This window comes from Dicentrarchus labrax, unplaced genomic scaffold (genome assembly GCF_905237075.1).
Source record: "Dicentrarchus labrax unplaced genomic scaffold, dlabrax2021, whole genome shotgun sequence".
Taxonomy (NCBI): Eukaryota; Metazoa; Chordata; class Actinopteri; family Moronidae; genus Dicentrarchus; species Dicentrarchus labrax.
In genome coordinates this window covers 13,879,103-13,906,278 of record NW_026136724.1, presented here as the reverse complement: position 1 = coordinate 13,906,278, position 27,176 = coordinate 13,879,103, and the positions used below count along the sequence as shown (strand labels likewise).

At 37.4% G+C, this 27,176-nt stretch overlaps 1 protein-coding gene across 6 annotated transcripts in view; it reads right to left on the bottom strand.

The window, feature by feature from the left end:
* The window catches only part of col7a1l (collagen type VII alpha 1-like), a 65,304-nt gene that overhangs the window by 22,996 nt on the left and 15,132 nt on the right, over window positions 1–27,176 (bottom strand). For 3 of the 6 annotated variants that reach the window (XM_051391935.1, XM_051391940.1, XM_051391939.1), the window contains exons 13-77: window positions 26,974–27,093; window positions 26,308–26,466; window positions 25,255–25,368; window positions 24,898–25,047; window positions 24,274–24,411; window positions 23,685–23,831; window positions 22,664–22,783; window positions 22,060–22,206; window positions 20,905–21,144; window positions 20,568–20,707; window positions 19,991–20,114; window positions 19,028–19,171; window positions 18,678–18,865; window positions 18,268–18,345; window positions 17,964–17,981; window positions 17,839–17,865; window positions 17,589–17,654; window positions 16,616–16,696; window positions 16,496–16,522; window positions 16,033–16,077; window positions 15,839–15,913; window positions 15,658–15,753; window positions 15,377–15,403; window positions 15,194–15,247; window positions 14,942–15,013; window positions 14,783–14,842; window positions 14,580–14,615; window positions 14,436–14,480; window positions 14,212–14,247; window positions 13,992–14,036; window positions 13,213–13,284; window positions 13,089–13,121; window positions 12,499–12,570; window positions 12,285–12,344; window positions 12,145–12,180; window positions 11,283–11,363; window positions 10,939–10,974; window positions 10,735–10,779; window positions 10,261–10,332; window positions 10,043–10,078; window positions 9,696–9,722; window positions 9,464–9,502; window positions 9,311–9,373; window positions 9,070–9,108; window positions 8,918–8,974; window positions 8,807–8,839; window positions 6,421–6,486; window positions 6,170–6,214; window positions 5,974–6,009; window positions 5,865–5,891; window positions 5,707–5,778; window positions 5,402–5,464; window positions 5,181–5,198; window positions 5,056–5,091; window positions 4,914–4,952; window positions 4,793–4,828; window positions 4,567–4,701; window positions 4,111–4,209; window positions 3,058–3,261; window positions 2,524–2,631; window positions 1,527–1,571; window positions 1,000–1,077; window positions 602–658; window positions 470–514; window positions 245–331 (exon numbers count right to left, since the gene is read on the bottom strand). In XM_051391935.1, coding sequence (XP_051247895.1) covers window positions 245–331; window positions 470–514; window positions 602–658; window positions 1,000–1,077; window positions 1,527–1,571; window positions 2,524–2,631; window positions 3,058–3,261; window positions 4,111–4,209; window positions 4,567–4,701; window positions 4,793–4,828; window positions 4,914–4,952; window positions 5,056–5,091; window positions 5,181–5,198; window positions 5,402–5,464; window positions 5,707–5,778; window positions 5,865–5,891; window positions 5,974–6,009; window positions 6,170–6,214; window positions 6,421–6,486; window positions 8,807–8,839; window positions 8,918–8,974; window positions 9,070–9,108; window positions 9,311–9,373; window positions 9,464–9,502; window positions 9,696–9,722; window positions 10,043–10,078; window positions 10,261–10,332; window positions 10,735–10,779; window positions 10,939–10,974; window positions 11,283–11,363; window positions 12,145–12,180; window positions 12,285–12,344; window positions 12,499–12,570; window positions 13,089–13,121; window positions 13,213–13,284; window positions 13,992–14,036; window positions 14,212–14,247; window positions 14,436–14,480; window positions 14,580–14,615; window positions 14,783–14,842; window positions 14,942–15,013; window positions 15,194–15,247; window positions 15,377–15,403; window positions 15,658–15,753; window positions 15,839–15,913; window positions 16,033–16,077; window positions 16,496–16,522; window positions 16,616–16,696; window positions 17,589–17,654; window positions 17,839–17,865; window positions 17,964–17,981; window positions 18,268–18,345; window positions 18,678–18,865; window positions 19,028–19,171; window positions 19,991–20,114; window positions 20,568–20,707; window positions 20,905–21,144; window positions 22,060–22,206; window positions 22,664–22,783; window positions 23,685–23,831; window positions 24,274–24,411; window positions 24,898–25,047; window positions 25,255–25,368; window positions 26,308–26,466; window positions 26,974–27,093 — 4,916 coding nt within the window. The remainder of the gene's footprint in view (window positions 1–244; window positions 332–469; window positions 515–601; window positions 659–999; window positions 1,078–1,526; window positions 1,572–2,523; window positions 2,632–3,057; window positions 3,262–4,110; window positions 4,210–4,566; window positions 4,702–4,792; window positions 4,829–4,913; window positions 4,953–5,055; window positions 5,092–5,180; window positions 5,199–5,401; window positions 5,465–5,706; window positions 5,779–5,864; window positions 5,892–5,973; window positions 6,010–6,169; window positions 6,215–6,420; window positions 6,487–8,806; window positions 8,840–8,917; window positions 8,975–9,069; window positions 9,109–9,310; window positions 9,374–9,463; window positions 9,503–9,695; window positions 9,723–10,042; window positions 10,079–10,260; window positions 10,333–10,734; window positions 10,780–10,938; window positions 10,975–11,282; window positions 11,364–12,144; window positions 12,181–12,284; window positions 12,345–12,498; window positions 12,571–13,088; window positions 13,122–13,212; window positions 13,285–13,991; window positions 14,037–14,211; window positions 14,248–14,435; window positions 14,481–14,579; window positions 14,616–14,782; window positions 14,843–14,941; window positions 15,014–15,193; window positions 15,248–15,376; window positions 15,404–15,657; window positions 15,754–15,838; window positions 15,914–16,032; window positions 16,078–16,495; window positions 16,523–16,615; window positions 16,697–17,588; window positions 17,655–17,838; window positions 17,866–17,963; window positions 17,982–18,267; window positions 18,346–18,677; window positions 18,866–19,027; window positions 19,172–19,990; window positions 20,115–20,567; window positions 20,708–20,904; window positions 21,145–22,059; window positions 22,207–22,663; window positions 22,784–23,684; window positions 23,832–24,273; window positions 24,412–24,897; window positions 25,048–25,254; window positions 25,369–26,307; window positions 26,467–26,973; window positions 27,094–27,176) is intronic. The other 3 variants (XM_051391937.1, XM_051391936.1, XM_051391938.1) reach the window with 3 other exon arrangements.

Sequence of the window (27,176 nt, the reverse complement as noted above, 5' to 3'; positions counted from 1 at the left end):
TGCATAGCTCTTCTTATACTCCCTAAAACCCCCCTTAAAGCTTTGGGAACCACTAATGGTGGTTGGGAACCCCAGGCTGGGAATCAGTGCTGCGATGTACTGTCAGTGAGTGTATTGGCATGAGTATTTTTTTTAACAATTTTTTCTGTTTCTTGGACTTCTCTTCAGATTGATATAAACTGCTGATCACTAAAATAACTACTGACAAATCAAATACTTTGATTCATTTTGTAAAACATCATACATTAAGTGTAGTATCGGTTTCTCGACGACTGGAAGTTTCTGCCAATGTTTCTAACTGGGCAGGATCTTGTGTGGGTAATTGGTCTTCCTACAAAGATAAAAACAGCATAAATATGTTATTATTCCTCAGGTTCACCAGAGCAGCGAATAACTGAGCTCAGCTGTATCATTGCCACAGTGAATGAGTTTTTGTTATTATCCAGGCTACAGAATTATTAATGCTTACCTTTTTATCCACTGGATGGGGGAATTCATCGGTTTGGACTTCAAACTGCATATGATTAAGAACATGGAAAATATTTTACATTACCCAATCTGGCTGACACAGATGAGAGCATGCTGTTTGAAGAAAATTTACCTGTCTGTTGTCTCTCCTCTCCTGAGAGATCGAGGGCTCATCTGGGTAAAGTTCTTCCTGTTAAGAAAAAAATAAATAATAATTTCATCGTAACTTTCAAACACCTACAGACACTCCAGCAGATGATGTGCAGAGCAGACGCTGTGGGCTGTGATGACAAAGTAATTTATTTTCAATAATTAATTCAGGTAGTGGGTGTGTCATTAATCAACTCTCTCCAGCGTTTAGTGTGGGCATGGATGAGACGCTGCTATTAAAAAAAACAAAAAAAAATAGCTAGATTTGATTATGAGTTTGACAGGTCTGTTAATAAGGAGGCACCCACGTCATCAATCATCACTTTAAATTGAAGTTCCCCACAGTTCGTGAATTAGTCATTCATTGCAGTAGCTGCCCACCTCGTATTCATAACTGTATTCTTCCCCGTTATAAAACTCCTCTTCCTCCTCTTCGTCTTGCTTGTCCTCTTCACTTGTCTTCAGATAAAGGAGAAATGACAATAATTACAGGGAGATACTGTTACACATCATAATTTATCATTTGTGTCAGTGGCTGGAAGACAACAGTGCCAAGCGAGTACAAAGCAACCCATTAATCAAAAATGTTCAAACGTGTTATCAATATAATGAGAAGCACATGGACGTTGAGACAAATGCATGCTTTTAGTTTTACTAGCCACACCATTTATATAATAATTGATTAATTCTGTTTAAAATGTTAGTTTATTATGATTATTTTTATGACATTTTAGCACTAAAGTTGTTATTTCCACACAAAACTGTTATGTTATTGTAATGTTAGCAATAGCCAGTGTCAGAGTCTGTGTTTAAATTTTGCAGATAGCTGTGTTAGTTGGTTTCTTTTTGTTTAGTTGGGGCAGAAGTGAAGTTTTCAAGTTTAGTTTGACCCCTTTAAGGACATTTACCAGGCGTTGTCTCTGCCTCTTATGTCGTCCTTTATTTCCTTTGCCCTGGTTAAGAAGTTCACAGTCGGAGAGAAAAAAGATAAAGGTTTCTCATGCTTCAGACGTTGATGATCAAGTATGAAACTACGAGCTGATACTTTCAGTTGTGGGAGATATTTAAGAGGGGAATAGTTAATATATCAAAAATTAATGCAACGACTTTACATAAAAGATGTTTAGGAGCCCTTAGTGTTAAAGTTACCAAATGGTTTAGATCTACAGTATTTGTATGGGACCACACCGGTGGTTTTGCATGTTTCAGCCCACTTACAAATGTGAATATTTTAAGTCATTCTAAAAATTAATTAGATTCTAATATACTATCATGTCACCTGTTGCTGTATGTACTTTAATGTAAAGCACATAGTAATTACCTGTAATGAAGTAATGCCTATATTTCGATGTCCTTCCTTCCAGGCAGCCACTGATTCTGAGTCTTTGCATTTTCTATCTGTTTTCTGATGTTTTATGCTGAACTGGTGCACTGTGATTAATTACAATGCTTTAAATACTTGAATTTAAAAAAATACTTTTTTGAGGCTGGTAACCTATCGCAGTGAACATTTTGTTAGCATGAACATAGCTCATGAGTGCTTCAACAGATGTCTATGTGTCCTGCAGCAGTTTTCAAAAAAGGCTCTGCAGCCATATGCATTACAGCACGAACAAACAAACAAACAAACATAAAGTCTCTGTAATTCAATTTTCATACTGTAGTGGCATTGACTGAAATCAGTAAATACTTGGAAGGTAGGAAGTGTGAGCTAAAACATGCAATACTAGTATGCTCTTTTAATAATACACATTTAAGTGATCAAAAACAACAAAGAAAGATAATTATACTTGTTAAATAAAATATCCAAGTATTTTATGTTGAATATCATAGATGAAACAATACTCCTGCTTCTCCAGTCAGGGGCAAACCGAGGCATCTATAATGAGTCCATGGTAGCTTTACCTTCCCACGTTCCCTGTTCTTCTTCTTTTGTCCTGAGCTCTTATTCAGAGAGGCTTCCTGAGTAAGGAAAACAGTCTCCACCACAGTGTCTGGTAACCCTGAAACCGTCTGACACACACATTTTAACATTTTATCGTTTTGTAATCAGAACATAAATGCTATAAAGACAAACTGTTTCTGACATCTGAGTGTTTTGTAAGGTTTTCAATACCTTACATTTTTCACTGAAAACGTGGCTAACAGAATTTGTATTCATTAATAATAATGATCAATTATTTATTTTCTGTATTTAAAAAGAATAAAATGTCAAATCAGTAATGTAAGATCCCACTGTGTTCACATTTAAAAGCTGCCAGTTGTGAATATGTCAAACTCTAACTTTAATTTAAAATGTTTCTGAACTGAAAAAAGATCTAAAACCATTTCTGTATGAGCAAGAAATGATTCACATGTTAAATGAACATAGCATATTTTCAACCGTTTAGCAAAATGATTCACGTAAAGTTGGCATACTCTATTGTAAAATATCCTTACCTCCTGGGTCGTAGTATAATTGAAAGTAGAATTGACTACAGTCAGATTCATTTTGAGTGAAGATCCTCCATCACTGTTCCCATCTATTACCTCCTTCCCTCTGGATCCCTTTAACTTGGTCTCAATCCTGTCAAGCTCCTGCCGTCCGTTCAGTGCGGTGACAGTCCATAAAGTAGGACCCTCTCCCATTTCATTTAAAGGGTCCTTTACATCAAAAGACAGAAATAATGGAAGTGAGAGAATATGCAGTTTTGGACCAGTAGCCACTATTAGTGACAATATACAGTTCACAGTGGGTGTAATAACAGCAGATGATATTATGGCGTATAGACTTCATGTCCATGCTGCATTGTGATGGGAAATAATCTGAAGAGGTTAAAACAACACTTAACATAAAGAACAGCCTTTTTATTATGTTTCGGCTTGTTGCAATTGACATTTGGGGCATCATAAAGAACTTTTAAATAAAAGGGTATTTACTTGGGTTTGGTATATGGTCATATAGTTTCATATGGATGACACCATGTCATCCATTAATTTAATTAATACTCTTCTTATTTAAATGTTGCTTGTAATGTGTTGTACGATGACCCTGATGAGGGCTACAAGCCAAAATGCACCAGTCTCACAATTAAATTGTTCAGGAGTTGCTGGAGTCTCATATAATTAAAAAAGAATGGGCCAACAGCACCTTGTCTCCAGAAAAAGAATTAATCATTTCTGAGTATTTTATACCCATACTGAGCCCTGAAGATTTTTCTAACAACCTTTTATTTATAAAAAAAAAAGTCTGAGAAGGGGGGTGATACAAGGAGAACTATTTGTTATTGGTGTATACTCTTAGGGTTCAGGAATTTTCTGTCATGGGCAGTATCTTAAATCAAGATTCAGCAGATTACTGAACTACTATGAAAAATAAACTCAAAAATGTCCTTTTGAGTCAATGCAAATGTCTTGGTTTAATAATAGTTCTACAGACAGATTTATTCCCCCTTTTTTTTTTTAGGAAAATAAGATTTAAAGACTTCATATGGAGATTTTGATGTTACTTACAACTGACAAAGACTCTGGAAGCTGTCTATTTAAATTAGGGTCCTCAATGGTGTCCAACTCTGACAGCGGCTGACTGGTGATGTCAAACTTCACTGAACTCTGTTGAGACAACACAAACAAAAGAAAACAAGTATTATTATGTTTTTCACCACACTTTGTTTTTATTTCGTGATCTTTTCTTTAATGACATAAAGGATACAGGGTGAGCTGATGATAACAAATGAGTCATAACTGAAATGGTTGTTTGAAAAAGAAACCATGTAGCTCATTATTAAAAGTTATTTAGTAGATTAAGGAAAAAAACACTTAAACTGATCTGTAACTAGCACAGCTAACAGCTGTTGTCCTGTCAACATTGATGTTTTGTCAAGGTAAATTTGTTTTGAAAAATGGAATGTATTCATGTGTGAAATTACCATTTCAGACTCACACACTTTTTCCCTAGAGTCTACGTACTGTGTATTCAGTGATGACATTGGAGGTGTGAGTTCCTGTGTTTTCTTTTGTTTTCTTGGAGGTGCCGAGCACTTGAAGCAGCTCCTCTATTCCCTCCTGCAGCAGCCTGTCAATCAACACCTTCAGCAGAGGCAGCTGAGAAGAAGGTTTTATTGAGAAGGTCAAACTGGAATGCTATTGAAAATCATATGAATCTCAAAATGTATATGTCATACTCAGAGCTCACCCTAATGCCATAGGCTTCAAACATCATTTCAACGTCCTAAAGAAGAGGAAAAACATATTGCTCAAATCGCAAAATGAAAACATGTAACCCCAGAGGAGGATTTACTAAATCCTGTATTCACCTTCATCTCAAGAGATTTTCCGGGAGCTCCAGCATCGCCCTATGGAAACATTAAGTGCAGTGAAAATAATGTTATTTCCATATATACATAGCATATATAGTTTATAGTATATAGTTTTTGAGGGATAAGACTGAAGCACTACCTTGTCTCCTTTCAGGCCTATTTCTCCTTTATCACCCTGCAAAAGAACAACAGCAAATGAGCTACAGAGCCAATATTTGAGTTTTTTCATAACTGACTTTAGTATAAACCCCATTACCATCTTACCTTCATTCCTGGTGAACCCTAAACACACAGAAACAAAGGAGCAACACATTTGAACATGCATCTACAATGCATGACATCAAGCTTGCCAAGCCACAATAAAAGCACTTAGAGTCATTGGTGCCATGCGGACAGAATATAAATTTCGCCATGCCACAGCTTAAAATATAATAAATAATATAATAAATGTCTAGAAACATGTTGTGTGTAAGCGTCAGACTCACAGTAGCTCCTGGAGGACCCATTGGGATTGGAAATGCCTCTCGTATTTCGTCAATGGTGGCGCCCTGACAATGGAGCCACATAAAAATCAGTAAGTAAGTCTAAGCTGCCAGGCAGGTCTAGGTGGACCTGCTTAATGTTTTGTCTGAATCACCGGGAAACAGAAATGAGCCAAGATGATAATGATTATAGGTACAACCCTGAATACACTGCTTAATCTACTGTTATGCTTTTTGAAAGAGATTTCAAATAAGAAATCTGCTTCCCTGGTTAATAAATCACTGACCATGCAGGTGATTATTTTTACCTCAGGAGTGACAAGCACCTGCCTACCAGGCAATCCTGGAGGTCCTGGTTCCCCCTTACTGCCATCTTTACCCTGTGAAGGGGGAAAAAATGAAATAAAGTTGCAAACTCCCAAAGATAACTTATGACTTATTTTCTGTTTCTCTCGAAACTGCTTACATCTGCACCAGCATCGCCCTTGTCCCCCTGGAATGAGAGGAAAGTTAATACGTGCATTCAAAAAATAGCTTCATATATGTTTTAGTTGGTTGCAATAAATGTTAAGCACCTTTTTGCCATCTTCTCCCTTTAGTCCTCTTTCTCCCTGGGAAAACAAAATGCATTTTCAGCCTTAACAAATTTTGAAAATCTGAGCAATTTTGTTAGCAAATTGTCAAAATAGCACATAAAACACAAGCGTAAAAGTAATCCACTTTGTATCACACAGCATAGTGCTGTACTTGTTAGATGAAAATGTTCCTCACATCTTTTGCTGGCAGGCCCCTCTTCCCATCAATGCCAGGTCTCCCCTGTAGAGCAGAGGAAATTAAATAACCACAATCACTGGAGATATTTTTCAGAAACAAAAGGCTCATGCTAATTACACACCTCACACTACGATATATTTTGTTATGTAGGCTTGAATGTATTTACTGTCACTATTAGAAATGTATGAAGGATGGATAGGTAATATAATGTTTGAGCCACATGCAATGTAATTCGTAGAGACACTCACTGGAGTTCCTGGTAGACCAGGCATTCCAGCAATCCCAGCCCGGCCTTGGTCTCCTTTATCTCCCTTCTGCTCTCATGCACACATACAAAAACAATGAGGTACAAACAATGTTACAAAACACTAACAAATAAGTGGCAAAAAAGTAACCCAGAATCCAGATTACTTAGTGAAACCTTGACAGTGCTTTCTGTATGTAGTGTCCTTATGCTATGTTAAAGGACTTTAAAATCTAATTTATTATCAAATAATCAAATTATGGGCAATGGACCATATCCTCCTATTCTCCGCAACAGACAGTAATTTTTTCAGTACTTTTCCTCGACCAATGTTGCCATATATACAGACGGCTGCCAAATTAAAGGAAAAACCTCAATAAATTAGTGGAAAAATGTAACAAATGCATTTGCTTCCACACAGATGCACTGCATGGTACAATTAAGCAATTAACATCCAATCATGCTCTGTGGCATGTATAAAATGCTGAGCAAGCCTAGTGGATTCTGATTTTGTCAGAGGATATTATAGTAGGGCTGCAGTGCATAAACCTCTCATCAAAAAGATGAACGCACGTTTGAAAGTTCAGTGGTGCAAACATCATATAGGCTCTCATCTACAGAGACGTGGATAAAAGTGATATGGTCAGATGAGTCATCCTTCACCATATACTTGACAAGCGGGTGAGTACATGTGGCATACACAAGAGGATCCGGGAGCTGTTACGCTGTTGGGGGGTATTTTGCTGGCATGGTTTGGGTCCACTTGTCCCCTTAGTGGAAAGGCTTACTAAAAATCAATACAACGTTGTGAGTGATCACTTTTATCACATCTGATGAAACATTTCTGTCCTGATGGGAGTAGTCTCTTCCAGGATGGCAATGCAACCATGTGAATCATATGCTATGGCCTTCGCAGTCTCCAGAATTTAATCGAATTAAACACCTATGGGAGATTTTGGATTGACGTGTTCTCCACCAGCATCATCAAAACACCAAATGAGGCAATATGTTTTGGAAAAATGGTGTTCTGTGGCATGTGGTGTCCTAGCAGCAAGAGTGAACAAAGATAGCAAAGTTGCAAGCCATAAAAACCAAAATAACAGGCTGGAAGACGTCACAGTCATTTTATCTGATCTGATTAGTGAAGCTTCAAGTCTCCGCTCTGCTGCTTGTTTCATCTACTTTATGTTAGTCACATCTATAGGAATGCCAAAACTGAGAGAAACTCTTGCAAAATTCATGGTGCCAACTACACCTCTGATGTAGAGGTAATAAAATAAGGTGACATATATGTAATCCATTTGGGATTCAGTCCCAAAACCAAATATTCTTTGTATTTATTGCCATACTTAATGGGCATCAACCCAGCTCCCCAATTAGTCTTATACCTATAAGGAAGCACCAGTTTCTTAATTTACATATATAATACCATGATCTATAAATTAAAATGTAAGGGGGGTAAACTAAACTCTATGAAAATCTCAACAGAACTGAATTACTTTACATTTGCGTTTGTCCAATCATATCATCATAGCTTAAGCACACAGTTTGTTCACTGTGAGTTTCTTAAGTTTATAAGTCATGTCAACTGTAAAAAAAAAAACATATAGTTGGTATAAATAGAGTTATATAGCATCTGTCAAAACATCAGACAAAATGTAAAAGAATCACAACAAAAACCTGAAACATCTAAAGTGCATTGGTGCATAAAAACAAAAGTGCAATAAAAGATCTGAGTTAAATGCATAAAGATTAGAAGAAAGTGACAGCACCTTTCCTTGTCTTTCTAATAAATAAATCTGTCAGTAAGTGAGACAATATACTGTAATTCATATGACTATGTAAGAAGATGCTTGTATGTTCTGCCAACTTCATAATCAGTCTTTTGATTCAGCTTCAGTTATAGGTTGCGTCACAGCAACTGAGTCACAAACTCTGACAAGTGCTTAATGAGATCAGATGAGTTCCTACAATATGTGTGTAAGTGAATTCTGCAGTGAAGTGAATCAAATTATTTCTCCACAGTTTCCATTCATGTAATGGATTTTTAACAGCCCCCGAGGGATGATGAGCTAATCCCTTTATGAAATGACTTATAACATATTAGTTTAAAGTCCCCCTTCACTCTAAAATATGTTTTCCTTCTTGTTCCTACAGTTGGATGTTTCAGAGTTTTGAACTTCACTGTGTAGAATGATGTATGTGCAGAGCTTGACACTGGAAGGATGTTTTCACATGCATCTAATGATCTAAAGTTTCTCTGTGCTCATTGAAAACTTGATTGAAAGGGGCGGGGCTACACGTATAATTTGTGACATCACAATTAGTTTTCTTCATGTGGAGTTAACCATGTATGTATAATGTTACAATAAAAACATTGGTGCACTCACCAAACTAGGCTCTCCTTTCTGTCCCTGGTCGCCCTGCAATTATTATTAAAAATCAGTTCACATGAGCAGATTTTAATAACATGAGTAAAACTGTGCACAAATTTATATAACCTTCATCCCTGGTTTCCCTGGTAAACCATCAAGTCCATCTCTTCCAGAACCACCACCCTGCAAAGCAAATGGTTTATGTTTAAACAAATGCAAGTCCAACTGATACAAAAAGCACCAAAATACACGCAATTTAAAATGATTCATACAAATACCAGAGATGGTCCCGGTGATCCAGGTTTCCCCTCTGGACCCTGTGGAGAGAGACAAATATTCAAGTATGATGTATATTCAAGAAAAATGAATTATTAGTGTCTCTTAAAAAAATCTTGAATAAACCAAGTGTGTAAAATCAAGTGTTTAGTCTAATGAAATGGCAAAAAATAACTTCAAAACCAGCAAAATGCCACATTTGAGTAGCATATTTCTCTGACGTGTGAAGTTAGTGATACTCACTCTTGGTCCAGGCAGACCTGTATCTCCTCTTAAACCAGGCTGACCGGGATCTCCTTGTTCACCCTGAACAAAAGGAAAGGGAAGAAGAGAAGAGAAATTTAAATTTCCTTTAAAACTGAATGAAATAAAGCTGCATGTTATTCTTTAAGTTACCTTTATCACTCTGGTCAGTACATTGTTGTCTGCAACAATCTGTTGGGACAAAATTAAAAACCTGAAGTTAACTTGCTAATTGACGATTCCAGCTGATTGAGAACATAAATTAATTTCTTATGGGAGGTGTTTTTTCCTTTGTTCTTCATGAGCTTTGTTACAACGAATGCGCTTGTCAAACATGGCTGAACTGATGAGAAGCTGTCAAAAATGATAATAGAGGTTTGTTTACTTGTGCTCCCGGAGGTCCAGGTTTTCCCTTTGTGACAACAGCAGCATGATCAAAAGAAGAGCATAAGAAAACATAGTTAAAATCTAAAATGTCACACTGCTAAACACAATCCATTTTTACAGCACAAAGGAAATATAGTAGGTGCACTGATGGGTGGCACACACAAAAAGCCAAACTTAATTACTGAACATATCAAAACTGAAATCATGAAATCACAGGACGATAGGAGGTTGTGAAGATGTGACATGGTGAGTGACGCAGAAGAATGATCAGAAGGCGTCAACCAGGAGAAAAAAATAAAAATGCTCATCAATGAGAAAGAGAGATGGTGGCGAATACAAACATACCGTCTCCCCTTTATCACCTTTCTTTCCATCAGTACCCTTCAAAGAACAGAAAATCACAGGTTATCTTGAAGCACTCTCCAAAATACACTGAGCAATAACTCAGTTCAATTCAATAAAGACATAACTTCTGCAAAGAACAAAGTAAAATAAATAGTAATAAATAGTCTATTTCTTCCAAAGTTCAGTCATTTAAAAAAAATTGAATTCAAAGAACTTACTTGCAGTCCAGGCTTCCCAGTATTTCCTTTATCTCCTGGGTCCCCTGGTCGCCCTGGTAGCCCCAGTGGACCCTGGTTAATATTAAGAAAGGAATTTAAAAAAATATATAGCTTTGAATTGTTGGGTAGATCAACAGCCTTAAAGTGCCACTACAGTAAATATCAAGTTAAACATGAAAAATAAAATGCTGCTTGAGAAAATGTGTTTATAATTGCTGCAACCTTAATATAAACAAAGATAATCAAACTGCAGATTGTTTCTATGACACAGGTCATAGACATACTCATGGTGGGTAGAAAAGAAATTAGTCCTTTAGTCAGACTTGAAATCATCGCACTCAGCCACACAATTTGTGTAACTTCTTATAAATAACATACAGAGCTTATATATGCTTATATGTATATTATTTTTTACTTCTTTATATTCATTATGTTTCTGCCTTTGGTATTAGCAGTAAAACATTAAAGAAATACCCTAATTCCTCTGTCACCAGGCTCTCCAGGTGGTCCTTGTTCACCCTGTGAAAGACAAAACAACATTAACACTTAATTGAACTTGATTATAAATATATGTATAAGTGTTTGGATTATAAATGTTAATTGAACTAGCTAACCTCCTGAGCAACATCACTGACCAACAAAACAAACAAGTAAATCAAGTAAATATGCTGACTATACCTTAAATCCTAGGTCTCCTTTAGTTCCAGGTGATCCCTACACACAAAGTCAACAGTGATTTTCACCAGTATTACAACATAAATATATGTGCAAACATATACATCCGATGAAAAGGAACAAGCATAACTTCTCCTGAGCTTTAACTGAAATGTATCTTCATATCTTTACACACATACATTTATCACATTCTACTTATAATGTATGTCTTAATTAATACCATAGGCTTTCTCCTTATGTGTTATGTTTTCTAAATAAACCCTGATGAGGTAAAATACATCTGAATTGTGCTGTATTGTATGAACAACTTGTATCATTGCTGTAACAGCAACTCAGGATTTACTTACATCTTTACCTCTTAATCCTGGTTCTCCAGGATTGCCGGGTAACCCAAGATTCCCTTTGTCACCTTTAGAGCCATCCTGCCCCTGGACAAACACATAACTTCTGTTTTAGTACGTTTTTAATAGTTGCAATGAAAGCTTGTACTAGACTTTAACCAAAATACACAAAATCTTTTTACATAAATAAAGTGGTATTCAATAGTTTTTTTACCTACAGTATTTATATATTAAGCCGACACTGAACAACATCATACATTTGGAGTCATGTGTCTGGTCACCTAACCAGTCCAATAGGTATTAATGTTTTAGCTTTGGTTTGGTCTCCACCAACCCCAGCTGCTAAATGCTGCACTGTGTTTACCAACTAGTTGCTAGAACCAAAAAAAAGAGCTAAAAGAAGCTAAAAAAAAACCTTGAGAGTAGAGTTAAGGGTAACTTCAAAGTCAGGTGTTAATTCTCTGTGAGTTTGTCACTACTAGGGATGGGCCGATATATGATATTAGCATGTATCACGATCGTTGTATCCCCCACAAAAAAAAATTTCTGGAAATAGTTTAGATTCCAAAATACAGAACAGGGAGATAAGATGCCCATCTGTAGTATAATAAATATGTTTTTTTTTTAACAAAATGTAAGGTAAAGTGATTCCAGTATGTTGGTGCCATTCTAAAAGTATGAAGGATATTATCATGATTAACATGATAACATCGTGTTTTGCAATTATTTATTATTATTATAGGTAATCATGACATGAAATTTTCATATCGTTCCATGCCTAAGTGACCACTTTTACATCCCAAATAGTCATTTAACCCATTATTAATATAAAAACATTGATTAGAGCAACTTAAGTAAGTTCACTTACCTTTGGTCCTGGTTTTCCAGACAAACCAACATTTCCCTGAATTATAAAAAGGATAAAATATAAATAAAATAACAATCAACAGCTGTTTTCGGCTTCAGTATTACATGATGAAAACAAGGTGATTGTTTCAGGTGACTGACTCTCTCGCCATTTTCTCCCTTTGGTCCCCGCTGTCCTGGAATCCCAAAACCAGGACTGCCCTGCACACATGAAAACAAACCATACCAATATCTTTATATACATTTCTTCTAAACTAACAGGTATTCACTCTATTCTTATATTAGTGAATCAGAACAATTAAAAGGCAGAAATGGCTACATACAAGCATGATGTACAGTATTTCTCATTATTAACCTTGTCTCCTTTGTCTCCTTGTTCACCCTTTATTCCCTGGGGTCCTGTAGGGCCGACTGGACCAATGTCTCCCTGACAAACAGAAAATATACGCACACATGCACACAGAACACCAATCAACATGATTCTGGTCAGCGGGCCAAATTATCTCAACAGTTTCAAAACAAAACTCTTCATTTTAAATGGTACCCTGTGGACTGAGATTAAAGAGGTCCCATTCAATGGAGCATTCGGTCCCTGCTGCAAACTTAATGAGAGAAAATCTTAATTGTGTTTGATTAGCAGCCCCAGAGGACTGTGTCTGAGTCTGCAAGAATACCCCAAACAATTAATTAACAACGTTTTGACGGAGTAAAACATTAAGAGAATCACTTCCCTCCGGCTCATTTTGAGCCAGTTCAGGTAAATACAGGCAAAACAACTTAGAGTTTAAGTCTTTGGACTAATTGGACTAAAACCTAACCAGGGCAGGAAGTTACATTTTCCTATGGTGTTGCATTCTGCCCCCCAAAAAAAAAAAAAATAACCCTGAAAAAAACGTTTTCCTGAAAAACAAAACAAAACAAAAAAAGCTGACTTTGGTTACTTACCCGTGCACCCTTTTTTCCAGTTGGGCCAATTATCTGTTGTGATGGGTAAAATAAGATTTGTGTGAGTGCTGAGTATCAAGTACTTCTGTTTCTAAAGTTTAAATAAGTTAAATAGCTTTCTTACACCCTTGGCAGGATCTCCAGGGGATCCTCTTGGACCCTCGTCTCCTTTTAACCCCAATGGCCCGGTCAGTCCCTGAAAAATAAAGGTCAAATTATATTTTGTGCCAACCAACAAATCAAAACAATATTTTCTATTGTTCTATTTCTCAGTTTCAACTATAATAAATTGTAAAATACCCTATAAACAATGATCATCACTCTCTGATATCTTCTGTCAAACCAGCACTTTATTAGCTGATATTCATAGCTACACTTTTGAACCAAAAATTGGAAACTGTATTACAAAAGGAAGGAAGATGGTCCTCATGACGGCATTTTTTTATAACAGTCTCTTCCAAAGGCCTATGCTGCCTCAAATTAAAAATCAGCGATGCAGGACAGAATGGCCCATTTGCTAAAGATACCCAGTGAGGTTTGACAATTTGGCTCATGATCGTATGTAATCATTTCCATCGCTGATAGAACCTAATCTTGAACACCCAGAACAAAATGGCTTCCTCATTTATCAATCTAAATGTCTGTTTGGAGACATTAGAAAACACTTGTTAAATAGTGTATCGCTGGCTTTTCCAGACAGTTTTCAGAGTTGGTCCCAAATAAATATAATGCATTTGCCTCAGGCTTTCTTTGTAATCAAAAATGAATTAGAAAGCGTATTTTAATATGCTCAGGTGAGTAAGTGGAAGTAATTATTATAATGGTTTTGTGAGAAATGATCATATGTTCCAGCCTGCAGGCAAAATGCAAAAAAAAATAAGAAAAGATGTAATCCTCACTCACTGTGGGTCCCTGTGGTCCTATTGGTCCCATCTCTCCTCGTTCTCCCTAAAAAGACAAAAATGCATTTGTTAATTTAACAATGTTATTATTACTATTAGCCAGGCTCATGGCTGAATTAAATTGATTCTTTCACTTCACTTCTTTTTATAATCATAATAATTATAAAGGGAATATTTCCAGCTTAATGAAAAGAGAGTGGACATGTGTGGAATGAACTCACCTTGTCCCCTTGCTCCCCTTTCAATCCCTTCTTTCCCTACAGGTAAAAAATAAATCACTTTGAATCCTTTCATCACTGATTCTAACACAATATTCATCCTTGGTTAAATAGGTTTGGTTTAATATCATTAGACTAAGCTGAAATTAATTCATATGCATCTGAGGGTAAAATATGCAGGAAGTCATTGCTAGCTATTGAACAGGAGATAATGATGAAGCACGCACCCGGGGTCCGATGATTCCTTGGATGCCTTGCTCCCCATGATCACCCTTAAAAGATAAATTACGTAGCAAATATCATTCTACAAACTGTTCTTTTTTTGTTTATTTCAACAAAAACATGTCACATTTGGAGTAAAATCATGTTACCTTTGGGCCAACTGGTCCCGTTAAGCCAATATTTCCCTGCAAAATAATAGTTCAAACAGTGAAACAAAAATTGGATTTCACATTACCGCATCCAGAGCAATCCTGTTTAATTAATAATCTGCCCCATAAGACACTTAGCTTGCTGTTCTCATTATACTACAATCTAAGTTGATAGAAACCACAATTTGACACTGTGGATGTACCTTCTCTCCTGGCTCTCCACGAGGACCTTGAATACCTTGTATGCCAATTCCTTCTTGACCCTGCAAAAAACAGCAATATTTGTCAAGCTTATATTTATATATTTTTAGTAGACTGGTTAAGTGCAAAAGTTGTAATTTCTTGGTTAATAACACGTTTACCTTCTCTCCTTTCTGACCTGGTAAACCTGGCACCCCATCAATGCCAATGGGACCAGGCAAGCCCGCAATACCCTACAGTAGTTTGCGTGTGTGTGTGTATGTGTGTGTATGTGTGTGTATATGAGAGTTTGTATGTGAGAGACAGCAAGAAAGAAAAGGACAAAAAAAACACAGAAGGCAACTCTGAATCTTTCATTTCATTTGTGCAATGTCTTTGGCCATTTCTAATAATTTTATCAACTTTGTGCTTACATCTCTTCCTGACTCTCCTTTGTCACCTTTCACACCCTGCTTCCCACGTAAACCCTTTCAAAAAGAAAGTATAATCAGACAAAAATAGGTTTAATATGCAAGTAGACAACAATTTTAATGCATGATATTTATGCTGTAAATTAAGATTAAAAAAAAGGGATGCAAAGCAGCCTCCATACTTACTTTTGCTCCTGGCTCCCCAGGATCTCCCTACAAAGTGCAAACAGTACAAACTCTGGTTGACTGTATTTAGTGCTATGACACAATGTTAAAGCATTTTGTGACACTTATTTGTTTGGTCTGATATTTCATATTGTAATATGATGATGATGGTATGCCACTTGTACTATGAAACAATCATCATTGCAATATGGGGTTAAAAATGTCAGCATTACTATAAACATTAAACATCACATATCATAAACAGTAAGACATCATTATGTTGTGACAGTGTTCACTGATACCTTGACAGATATTCCTGATGAGCCTGGTGGTCCTGGCTGGCCAGGTAGGCCTGGAGCGCCATTGACCCCTGGTACACCAGGAGGTCCCTGGGGACCCTGTAACATGCAGTGAATAAGATTTGAATTGTCCAGAAGTTTACTGTTAAAAAAAACTGCAAAAGATGTTTTTTTAAGGACTAACTGAAGATCCCGGCTCTCCTTTTCGTCCAGGAACAAAATTTGCGTCTGTGCCAGCTATAACATATCCAGGCTCTCCCTAAGTGGAAACACAGAAATTAATTCCTTTTCATAAAAGTAGGTAAATCCAGAAGACAACTGTGTCATTAACTGAAATCATAGCAGAAAGTCTAAAATAAATGCACATGTCAGACTTACTCTCTCTCCTCTCTGTCCCTTTGGTCCAGTGAGTCCAGGTGAACCCTGTCATGGAAATACACATGAATATTAGATTAATATATTGACACAGTATAAGTAAATATGTCTTTATTCTGACAGAAGTGTAATAGTGAGCCGTCCTGATGGCCCAAAAAATAGAAGTTTGATAAAACATCCTGTCTGATGTTAAATAAAAGTTGCTTAATGCAGATGAATAATACTTCAAATATAAAATGGCAATCTCTCTTTAGCTGCCCTTTCTCTTCCTTGAATTAAGCTGACGTTTTGATACTTTATTAAGTCCAAAGTAGAAAGACAAAGAGAGCAAATGATACATGCAGCAAAGGTGCACACATGCAAAGACAGGACATAACATTTTTATGATCTGATTTCTAGCTAAGTGACCCGACATAAGGCTCCATAAAAAGTTTTTTCATAAATGTATTTGTCATTTTCATCTTACCAAATCACCTGGAATGCCTGCAGGGCCCTGAAAAAACCCAACAAATATCAAAGTCAGACCTGAATGAAATAAACTTTAACCAAGTCAGTGTAAGGTTTCGTATTTTCTGAATTGAGTTACCCGTTGGCCAGCAGAACCTGGGGGTCCGGTTCTCCCTGGTCGCCCTGGCAACCCAGGTATACCATCTGTTCCCGGAGGTCCCTGTCATATTAAAACATTATGGTCTGTGTTGGAAAATGAAATAATAGACATACGCAGCAAAGCCAGACTGACCCACACACAGTCACAGAAGGGTTATGAAGAAATGAAAAAGTTACAATATTACTTTGATACACTGGACAGAGCAGTTCACATTTACTGTAACTGACTCAAGGAATAAATAACAGCAACCTCTTATTTGAACTATTCTGTACGTATTTCAAGCTGATGAGTCATGTAGATCTCCAAACATCTGTTCATCTGTAAATCTGTCAATACTCAACACAAGGTAGAGACTTGTGTCTCAGCATGATGGAGATGTTGTAGCCTTCACCTTATATATAATGCCATCCTTTGTTGCTTCCATTTGATGCAAAGTTAGTCTTTATGGGTAAATCTACAGATTAAGGCACTAAATCCCAAACAAAGTTGTTTTTGTTGAAAACCCCGTTACAATGAAAACGGGCAACTGTTAGCTGTCATGTGGCAATTACTGCATACTGAACAAGGTTTTTAATATGGCAATTCTGATGATTATTGTTATTTTTTTCTTACTTACTCTTAATACAGTATAAACATATAGTGTATTGTGTAATGTAATGTAGTGACATTTTATTCAAATGTACAATAAAACCCATGGCCCAGTGAATGATCAAATGAAACAATACTTTTCTTATTTGTGTAATATACTGTAGCCTTATGTGATATAAAAAAAGTTTTACTATATTTTAAATTGGAGGTAGACTAAATATAAACAAATATATATATATACATATATAACAAAATGTATGACAGATATAGACAAGCAGTTAAGTAAGGTAATCTTGGCAATAAATGATTTGATGGCATTGATGACAATGGTGGTAGTGTGTGTTGTGCTTATGTTCATTCTTACCCTTTCTCCTGTTTCTCCTTTTGAAGAGGTGAAAGGGTCAAACTGTCCAGGGCTTTGCCTAAATCTCTACATACACAAAAACAGATGGCTGGTTATTCTGAAAGTTAAATGAATAATAAACATACTAAAGTTAACTAATAGCAATGAGAGTACATTAATGCAGGACAGATAGAGGATGGTGGGTAATGTAAAGTATGCATTTAGTGTAATAGGTACAATAACGTAGAGAAGAAAACTTGATCAAACCTACCAAACCTCCAGAACCAAAACCATCTCCCTGAGAAGAATGAGAGTGAGAATATTAAAAATGTGTAAAACAGCTTTTGCATACATTTCTAAATCAGTTGAATCTTCATAACATTTCATTTAACTCACCTTTTCCCCTTTCTGGCCCTGGATAAACAAACAATTAATATGATTAATAATTGGTGATAATAATGATAATAAAGATTAATCATTGTTAATGTAAGAAAAGACACATTGTGCTGAAGTTGAATCTCCATTTAAGAACAAAAAGCAATAATAATGTTGTGTATTTATAGTGAATTGTCTTGTCCTGTGGTGATTTGCACAGTCTCTCACATTTTCTTGCACCATGGTTGATATGATAATGATAGTGATGATGACAATAATGATGACAAAAGTGGTGGGGGCAGGAGAAGGTAGATTTTGTACCCACCTTCACACACTGGGGGCAGGGACCCTGAGGTTTCAGCAGCTCCTCTGGGTCTTTAGTCGGGGTGTCCAACTGAGCAGACTGGAAATGGAAATGAGAAAAGGGGTATTCATTATAGAGCAGTCAAAAGTTTCATGGACAACTGACATAATGTAGAATAAAGTGGCAGAAATGGCAGAGTGCTCCCTCCTACAGAGTCTTTGTGAGTTGATTAAAAAAGTGGTTACATTTACAGTTATGGGGTTGATACACATGCCTAACCATGTCTGGAGATGGAGATGTTTTTCTCAAGTCTTAAGTCGCATGCATGTATATAAAACTTGTCAACAAGTCTGCTTGAACTATAACATATGTCAATGTACTTAACAAGAAAGAACTATACAAACAGTAGTTTTGCTTTGTTTTTATCTTGCCTCATCATGCTGTTTGAACTCAGAGAGGAGTTCCTCACTGCATATGCTGTTGATAAATTCTCTCTCTATGGAAGGGAAGTCATCAAATGTTGGTGAGTAGAAGATATTTTTGTAGCTGGTGGGTGCTGCTATTCTATTCAGCTCCTCAATGTCTGCATTATAAACACCAACTGCCAGGACACTAACACCTACAGAGAAACAGATTAAAAACATGATCATTTATTTAATATAAGTCTTGTTTATCACATATTCATAATATGATTTTTCTCTGCTATGTCCACAAATGTTTGCTACAGGAAAACTGTATGAGCAACACCATTTTTGGAGGCTTTACAATAACTTTGACTGACCCAGAGCGCGTGCAATTCTGGAGGGTTGCACCACATTGTCCTGGGCCCTGCCATCAGTAATGAGAACCAGAACATGGGCCACATCTTGCCTCATCCCCAGAGACTCCTGGAACAGTTCCTGAAGAACATAGCTAATGCCTTTTCCTGAGGGTACACAAAAGTATTAAGAGAAAATAATTAAACTTTGGAGAGAGAGTCTTACTCTGATAAATGCTGGTAAAATAAATGTACTTGTCTGAACAGCACTGTTTCGAGTTACTGCAGCAATGTCACTAGGGATGTGCAGCATATAGAGCAATGCAAATAATACAGTTTATTTTTATTGCACTTTCCATAACACAGATGATTAACAAGCTTATCTTTTTATATATAAATATAAACAACCAAATAATTTAGAAATAATGAAACCAATAAAATAGTTAAAAAACAAATATAACACAATAAATAATTTAGGCCAATTTAATTAAAAGCTGGACTAATGAGGTACAGTCCAATTCTTTTATAAACAACAATTAATAATTCATATTTTTTTATGAATTAGTCATTATATGGGCAGATTTTCCCATTATACAGATTTTCCCGTACTTTAAGGTCTTGTCAACTCTTTGGGCTCCTAACTTCTGCTTCTAAGTTCAAGCAAAGATCGGTGCCCTCATCTATATTTATTATTGAAACAAATGTGATGAAATGTATTTGTATTTGTGCTTTTTTTTCTCCTTCACGACACAGTATACCCTTCACAGTGAAAGTTTTCGTGGATGACTTTCATAATACTAACTACGTCAGCAGCCAGTATACATCTATGAGTTAGCAAAAATAGTAATTTTTTTTGTCCACCAGCACGACAGCTGTTAGAAGCTATGACATCAGGACCCAAATAAGGTTATAGGAATAAACTGCCATCGGATGACAGGTGGCAAACAGAGGAAAAGAAGTGAGCCCATTTGTGTGATAGTCACTCACCTGTTCTGGTGTTGCCCCCTGTATAACGTAGAGCTCGGAGCGCCCTGAGCACAGAGTTTCTGTCTTTGAAGTCATTTAGACGGAATTCAATTCGAGGCTCATCGCTGTAATGAACCACAGCTATCTGAGAGAAGATTAATGGAGAAAATACACATTATCATAACATCATTATCTTGGCTAAATTGAATGTGATGCCACTTCAAGCTCCTCCTCGCACATACTACACATGCCTCTTCCTTAGCTGCCACTCTTCACTTAGCCAATCACAAGCAATTTGGCATTGTGTCTTGTTTGTCCTTTCTGCCAATGTTGGACTCAGATTCTGCCACTTGGTGAAAGAATTGCACATTGTGTTCCTGCTAATGGTATTGACGTGCACGAGAGATTCTCTGGAGCAGTTTGCTACCTTGCGGCAGCTATTATCATTTAAAATCACTGCAATCCAGTCCAGTTTATGTCCTACCACACCAAAACAAACTCTCGGCCAAAGTGATAGTATACGCCTCGAGCCATACTATCACCACAATATCAAGCTGGAACAAGATAAAACAAAGAAAGTTTTTACAGAGAGACCAACCTGTGTAGCTTGAGGACCAATGACAGGGAAGTAAGTAGCCACCCTGAATATGAAGTCTTTCATCTTGATAAAGTTGTTAGCGCCAATGCTGGAGGACTCATCCACTAAGAAGACTATGTCAGCTTTGCTCTTACCACACACTGAAAAAACACAAAAACCTAAATAAATATTCACTATTGAATGTGTATAATAAGGCAATAGTCTGTTTGATCATGTAGAAACTGTAGACACACACTTTACTTCTTAATTAAGCTATAGAATATTCTTACTGTAGATAATAGATAAAAAACTTCACAATATCCACATATATGAATGAAGCAGCATCTCTCTAAAATACCTGGTCTTGGTGCAGCTGTTGTCTCCGCACTGAATGTGGTTATTCCTGCATCTTTGGCTTTAGTGACACTTGGCTGACCCAGAGGTTTCTTGGTGGTTATGGGTTTAGTCGGTTGCATAACAATGGGGTGCCGGGTGGTCCTGATGGCTGAGTGAGTGACGATAGCATTGGTGATGGAGGCAGATGTGATATGGGGGGTGACTGTGGCTGGCAGAGACTGGACTGGAGGATCCTGTCCCACTGAGATGCACAAAGCCATAACATAACTGATTAAAAAACCTAAATCAAACTCTAAACATCTCTGGAGGGAAACAGAGTCGATGGTGTTTGCTAGGATACAGCACAGGAAAAAAGGGATTGTAAGCAAACAGCGGCTGTGTTTATCTCTGCGGGTTTAAACTTTGAAGCTCAATTTACTTTATTTATTATGTATTTATTTATTTATTAGTGAATCCATTTTAAAAGCAGAATGAGTAGGATTTGTCGGATGCGGTTTGTGAACACAACATTGATAAGTTTGCCCTTCCTCCCTCGCTCAACTGCTCCTCTTGGATGCATGCTTATGATCTGGCACCTGGTTGCTTTGCTGCACGATTTTATCTAAATTAGTTTGTACCATTAAAAATCAAAGCCCCTACAAGAACTTTCATTTTGTGTGGATTCGAGCTTGTGGACAAATGCAGCATTGTTTCACTGAATTCAATAACTAGCCAGTATTCTAGTTTGTTTATGTAGGTCATATAGAGGCAACAGTACTTTTTCATAACTAGTTAAAAACTGTGTGGTGTGTAAATCTCCACTTAAACATATGCTATATAAGTATAAACTTACAAAGATCGGCCAGATCCCATGTTAATGCAGGTATTGTACCCTGACCACTGGTGAAGAACACTGGGTATGACATTTCTCACTGAGGTTAAAATTATTGTGCAACATGCTTTTAAGTTTAAACCCACAGAAAGCAGTGTAGTGACATTTACCCTGCAGAAACAATAGAGCAAAGAAAAGCATTTAACACAATTGATGTATTAAACTAGAATATATGCATTATGAGCATATGAAATATAGATACATACAAGTACTAAGTGTATTTAAATCCTGTGCATCATTATAACGTGCTAAATTGAAAATCAAACCATTTAAGTAATGTCTTACATATTCTCTGATACACAGTGCTTAAAGGACCCTCCACTTCTCCATACAAAGGTCTGATGGTAAAAATATAGGTTCTTCCATACAGCAAATCTTTGATCTTATAGGAGTTGAAACCAGGACCCAGTTTCTCTGTTTTTGTCTCCAACACTGAAAAAAACACAAAAATAAGAACTTGATTTAGTTTCCTGGAATAATAGGAATAAGAAAACATGCTTGCCTATTCAGTGTGTCATCATATAATTATGTGTGACACAAATGATCTAACGAAAAACGACACTGTGTTCAATGAGCTTGTAAAGCATAAACATTAGTTTTGTGAATGTTTTTCTTAATATTTCCCATTTCGACAAAAGAGCGCTTATGCTGAGACTCAATACACAATGCAATATTGTGTCATGCTACATATCTACTTCCAATCCTGGAGGACCCTGAAAAACAGATTACAGTCATACTTACTTGGAAGTTATTCAAATAAATATTGATTTTTCAAACCGACGCCACTTTTAAACAAAACGGTGCTCTATACGCTCTCTTTGGATCAACCATTTGACTGACAATTACATTAATGTTAACAGGTGAAACTTTGCTGTGGTTCACCACTGACCTGAGATGTGCCTCCAGGAAAGAAGATATCCAGAGACGCCAGCCACACGTGTCCAGTTCAGAACAGTGCTGCTGTCTGTAGTGTTAAGAGCAGCAAAGCCATTCACTTTTGGAAGATCCACTGAAACAGGAAAAAACAGAACAGGAGGAAAGAAAAAAAATATTACTTTGCTGAATATAATGCAGAACTTCTGTCAATGGATTAATTAATGTTTATAGAGAAAACTATACAGACTATGGATGCATTGTTCTAACTTCCTCTCCCCTGATATTGATTTCAGTATCTCAACTCGATGTTACATTTTTTTAAAGTTATTTTTTTGGCTTTTTATTGCCTTTATTTGATATTGACAGCCGAAGAAGAAGTTGCTGTAGCAACTCCGTACATGGGTTGCCAGCTCTACCGACTGAGCTAACCAGGCGCCCAGGATACCAATTTTTAATATGATACTAGTGCTCTCTTTTTACTCAATGTGATCATTTTTAAGTAAGGTAAGAAGAAGGCAGGGATTGCTGTGATTCTATGAACTGAGTCTGCAGCTCACTGTGACCCAAGAGATAAATAAAGGGAACACTGAATTTAATTATGACACTGAGAACGTTTTTAATGTGGATCTGTTGTATCTGGCTGATACCTGATCCGCTTAAAAAGGTCAGTATTGCCCCTGCATAGGGAAGATAATGAAGTCTAACAGAGAAAAGATATCAGTGAAGACATCACTGGAGGAAAATGTTCATTCTCAATTATAAAATAAAACTGAGAAGTTCTCTGTTGTTTGCCTTACCCTGAGTTACAGAAACTCTGGATGGAAATACTAGTTCAAAGGATATTAAATATGGGAAACATTCATTATTTCAAAAGAAGAGTTATCACTAAGATTTACAATACTATTTAAACTATTTATACTATCACTTTGTGTTTCATATAATTGTATAAATATATCCCTAAAACCTCTGACTGAGAGCACATCTCATACTGTTATTGTTGTTGTTTCTAACTGTTTTGGGCAGGCAGGACTCACAGGTGCGTGCAGTGACCAGGACCGGGCTTCCCTCCCTACTGCCCACCATGGAGGTCACCTGGATCTTATAAGCTGAGCTCTCCCGCAGGTTGGGGATGGTGAAGGTGGTGGAAGCAGCAGATACCACGTGCGACTTCTCAACACCCCCTAGAGCAGGAAAAAATAAAGTCCCAGTATGTAGAATTTGAGGGTGTGTTCGCATTTACAGTCTCAAATCTCTATTGCAATAATCAACAGTCCAAACTGTGATTCGTAAGAGCTAAGAGTTATGATTAATAATGAAAAATGGTTGTTATTGTTAATTAAAAATTAGGCAAAAATCCAAGACATTTTTAATATGTTTAGTCAATAAAATTAAATATTATGTTATTGCCAGAGATAAATTTGTGAAGTGGAACTAAATGAACCCACTGCTTAGCAACACTTAAGTAGGGTTTTTTTTAAACAGTTAAATAGTTATAAGTATCCAACACATTTTGCAATGAACTGTTCTTTAAGTGTATATTAATCTGTGAAAACATAAGTACATACAACCATGCATGTATGTGAGTGTACGCACACATTGTTGACTATACATGAGGTCCCTTACCCAGGAAGGGGATCCACGAGATTTTGTACCCAGATGCCCCTGGTGTTTTCCTCCAGGACAGGGAGAAGGAGTTGACTCCAATGTCCACAACCTTCACCTCCCTCACAGCCTGGATTGGCCCTGAGTCTGACACAGCAGCTGTAAAATAACCCCATATAACCACGTCATGTAATATAATTGAATCCTAATTTTATACTGTGCAACAGTGTTCTCGAAAGAATCACAATTAAATCCCAAATCTCTGAGCTGAATGGCCAAGTGTGGCTTTATTCACATACCCTATCATTTCAGTCAGTGTAATAAACTTGGCACTTGGAGCTTGGGTGTAACACACTAACTTTGACAGTGACAGTGATAAAATGATAGCAGCTCTGCTGACTTGGACTCTGTGACACATACAACAAGTGACAACGACAGGAACTGCGGTTAAAATGGGAAGACCAAAGTACATGACATGTCAATCAAACAGAGACACCACGAGGGTGCCATGGCACGGGATGAAGAACTTCGCTGTCTCTACCCATTTAATTACAATGGGGTGCACAGCTGCACAGGGCTATTTAGAACTAAAGACAAATCATGATCAATGAAAATAAGCTGTGAGACCTCACTTCCATTCTGTACCTGTGAGCTGAGATAAGGAGATTTCTGGTCCCTCTGAGTTGCCGTACACTGCACAGATGGTGATTCTGTAGGTGGACTGTGGGTTCAGGTCTTCGATATGATGGAAGAGAATGCTGCGGTCCAGGTAACGGGACTGAGGGCTGCTATTATCTGCAGGCATGCAGGTACACGTTGCACAATAATACAAAGAGTAGAGGAATTTCTCAATTCCTATTCACTTTTTCAGACACAAAGTCAGTAAAAAGAAATTAAAAGGGATAGGTTGTCTGACAAGTACATAAACAGAACATGTGTTTGACTCATGTGTGAAAACATATAAATAATCCCAATATCTAGAAAAATGGGTAAACATATCACCTGTGTTCCAAGAGAGTTTGTACTCAGTAGCTCCAACAATCGGACTCCACTCCACGTCTATGGAGGTACTGGTGTAGGATGTCACCTTAAAGTTGGACACATAGCCCAACGGAGCTGAGAAGAGGAAGATGGAACATGAATAACCTTGTTAACGCATTGCTGATTTCATTGTTAATATGCAAAAGAAAGGAGTCCTCTTTTGGATCCAAGGAGGCAAACAAAAATACTCAGTTTGAGACATTCAATTATTGGCCAACAAAAATAAATCCAAGTGAAGCCTCTTAGCTTAGCTTAGTGATTCTCTGACAACTCTGGAGTTACTTCTCATGGTCTGGCCAGGGCGCTGCTGTCAGCTCCAGAAAACTATGAAATATAGAGTTTTTGGCTTGTTGCCAGGGGTTGGCAAGCTAAAACACATCAATACTGTTGCTCCCGCATGGGAAAGTGGCCACAGACTCCAAATTTAAGATTTACGTGGTGGTGAAAGGTTTAATCAGCATTGTGTAAACTTTTTTGGCGAAGGCTTAAATGTAACTGACATTTATTTATATATAAGCCCCTCACTCCAGCATTAAAAGAAACATAAAAGCAGCTGGACATCTTGCATTTGCTGACCTCCAGTTGTTTAACTCAACCTGCTGCAGTGATGTTGGGGGGTTGCAGGTACAACAGAGCACACTTCTGGACACACCAAACCAGAGATGGCAGTGCAACACAGTTTTTCAGCCTGGCGTTACCCTTTAAAGAGTTTTTCACAGAAGTAAAGAAAACTGCCAAAGTAAAAGTAAAAATAAAAACCCTTTGGACTTTGTTGTGAAGCCCTTCTGACTCGGGCCCACTGACACATACAACTAAGTGACAATGACAGGCATGGTGGTTAATATGGGCATATGACCTGTCAATCAAACAAAGAAGGTGTGAAACACTACAAATTCCCAATGTATCATTATATTTTTACTTGGCAGGATACTTTTGGGATGGATGAGATGACTCTACACAGAAAGAAAATAAATACATCAGGTTGTCGGAGACATATTGAATACCGGTACTCACAAGTTTTGAAGGTAGCAGAGATACCAGGCCCCACCACAGATCCAAACAGCACATAGAGAGTCAGGACATACTCAGTATCATGGGCTACATTCTTCAGCTGGTACTCTGTGGTGCTGCCGTTCAGAGCCAACTGCCTGGGACGATCCCTTCCAACAAACTCTGAAAATAATATCAACATTGACAGTACAGTCACATCATTCTTTCTTCTCAATGGATTATTCCTCTCTGTCCTGGTATTCCTCCCAACTCTGGTTCAGCATCAGAGCCACCTTCTCTGGAAAATAACATCCTCTTCCCTTTTCTCAAACATTTGTATTTCATCAAAGTAAAGCTCCATGCCACCTGTCACGTCCTCCTGGCAGAGTGGCAGTGTGGATGTGTCCATTGTAAAAGCAGCAGCATTTCAAAAGCTCTTGTCAGACTGAGTCTGTCACTGGGAGAAAGGGAGCAAGCCAACATCAGAAGAAAACCAGGGCATGCATGCATACATGCATTTAAAGCAAACGCCCTTTACCCAACACTTGCTGTGGAAGTACATCATTGGGCTGTATGGCGTTTCTTAAGAATGTATAGACATTTTATACAAGAGAAGAGAAACGTCATGAGATATCACTATAAGGACCATATCTTATCACTGTATGGAAAACAGGAAAGAGAATAAATCACCTGGCGTGGGTCCCCAGGCCAGCCTGTATCCCGTGGCTCCTGGGACACTGTTCCATGAGATGACAGCAGCACTGGTGCTCACAGCAGACACCTTCAAAGTTTGTACTGCGCTGCTTTCCACTGACACACAGAGAGAGAAAGAGAGACCTGTTATGCATCTTCAAATATAGTCATGCATATGTATATAATCCTGTAACCACTCA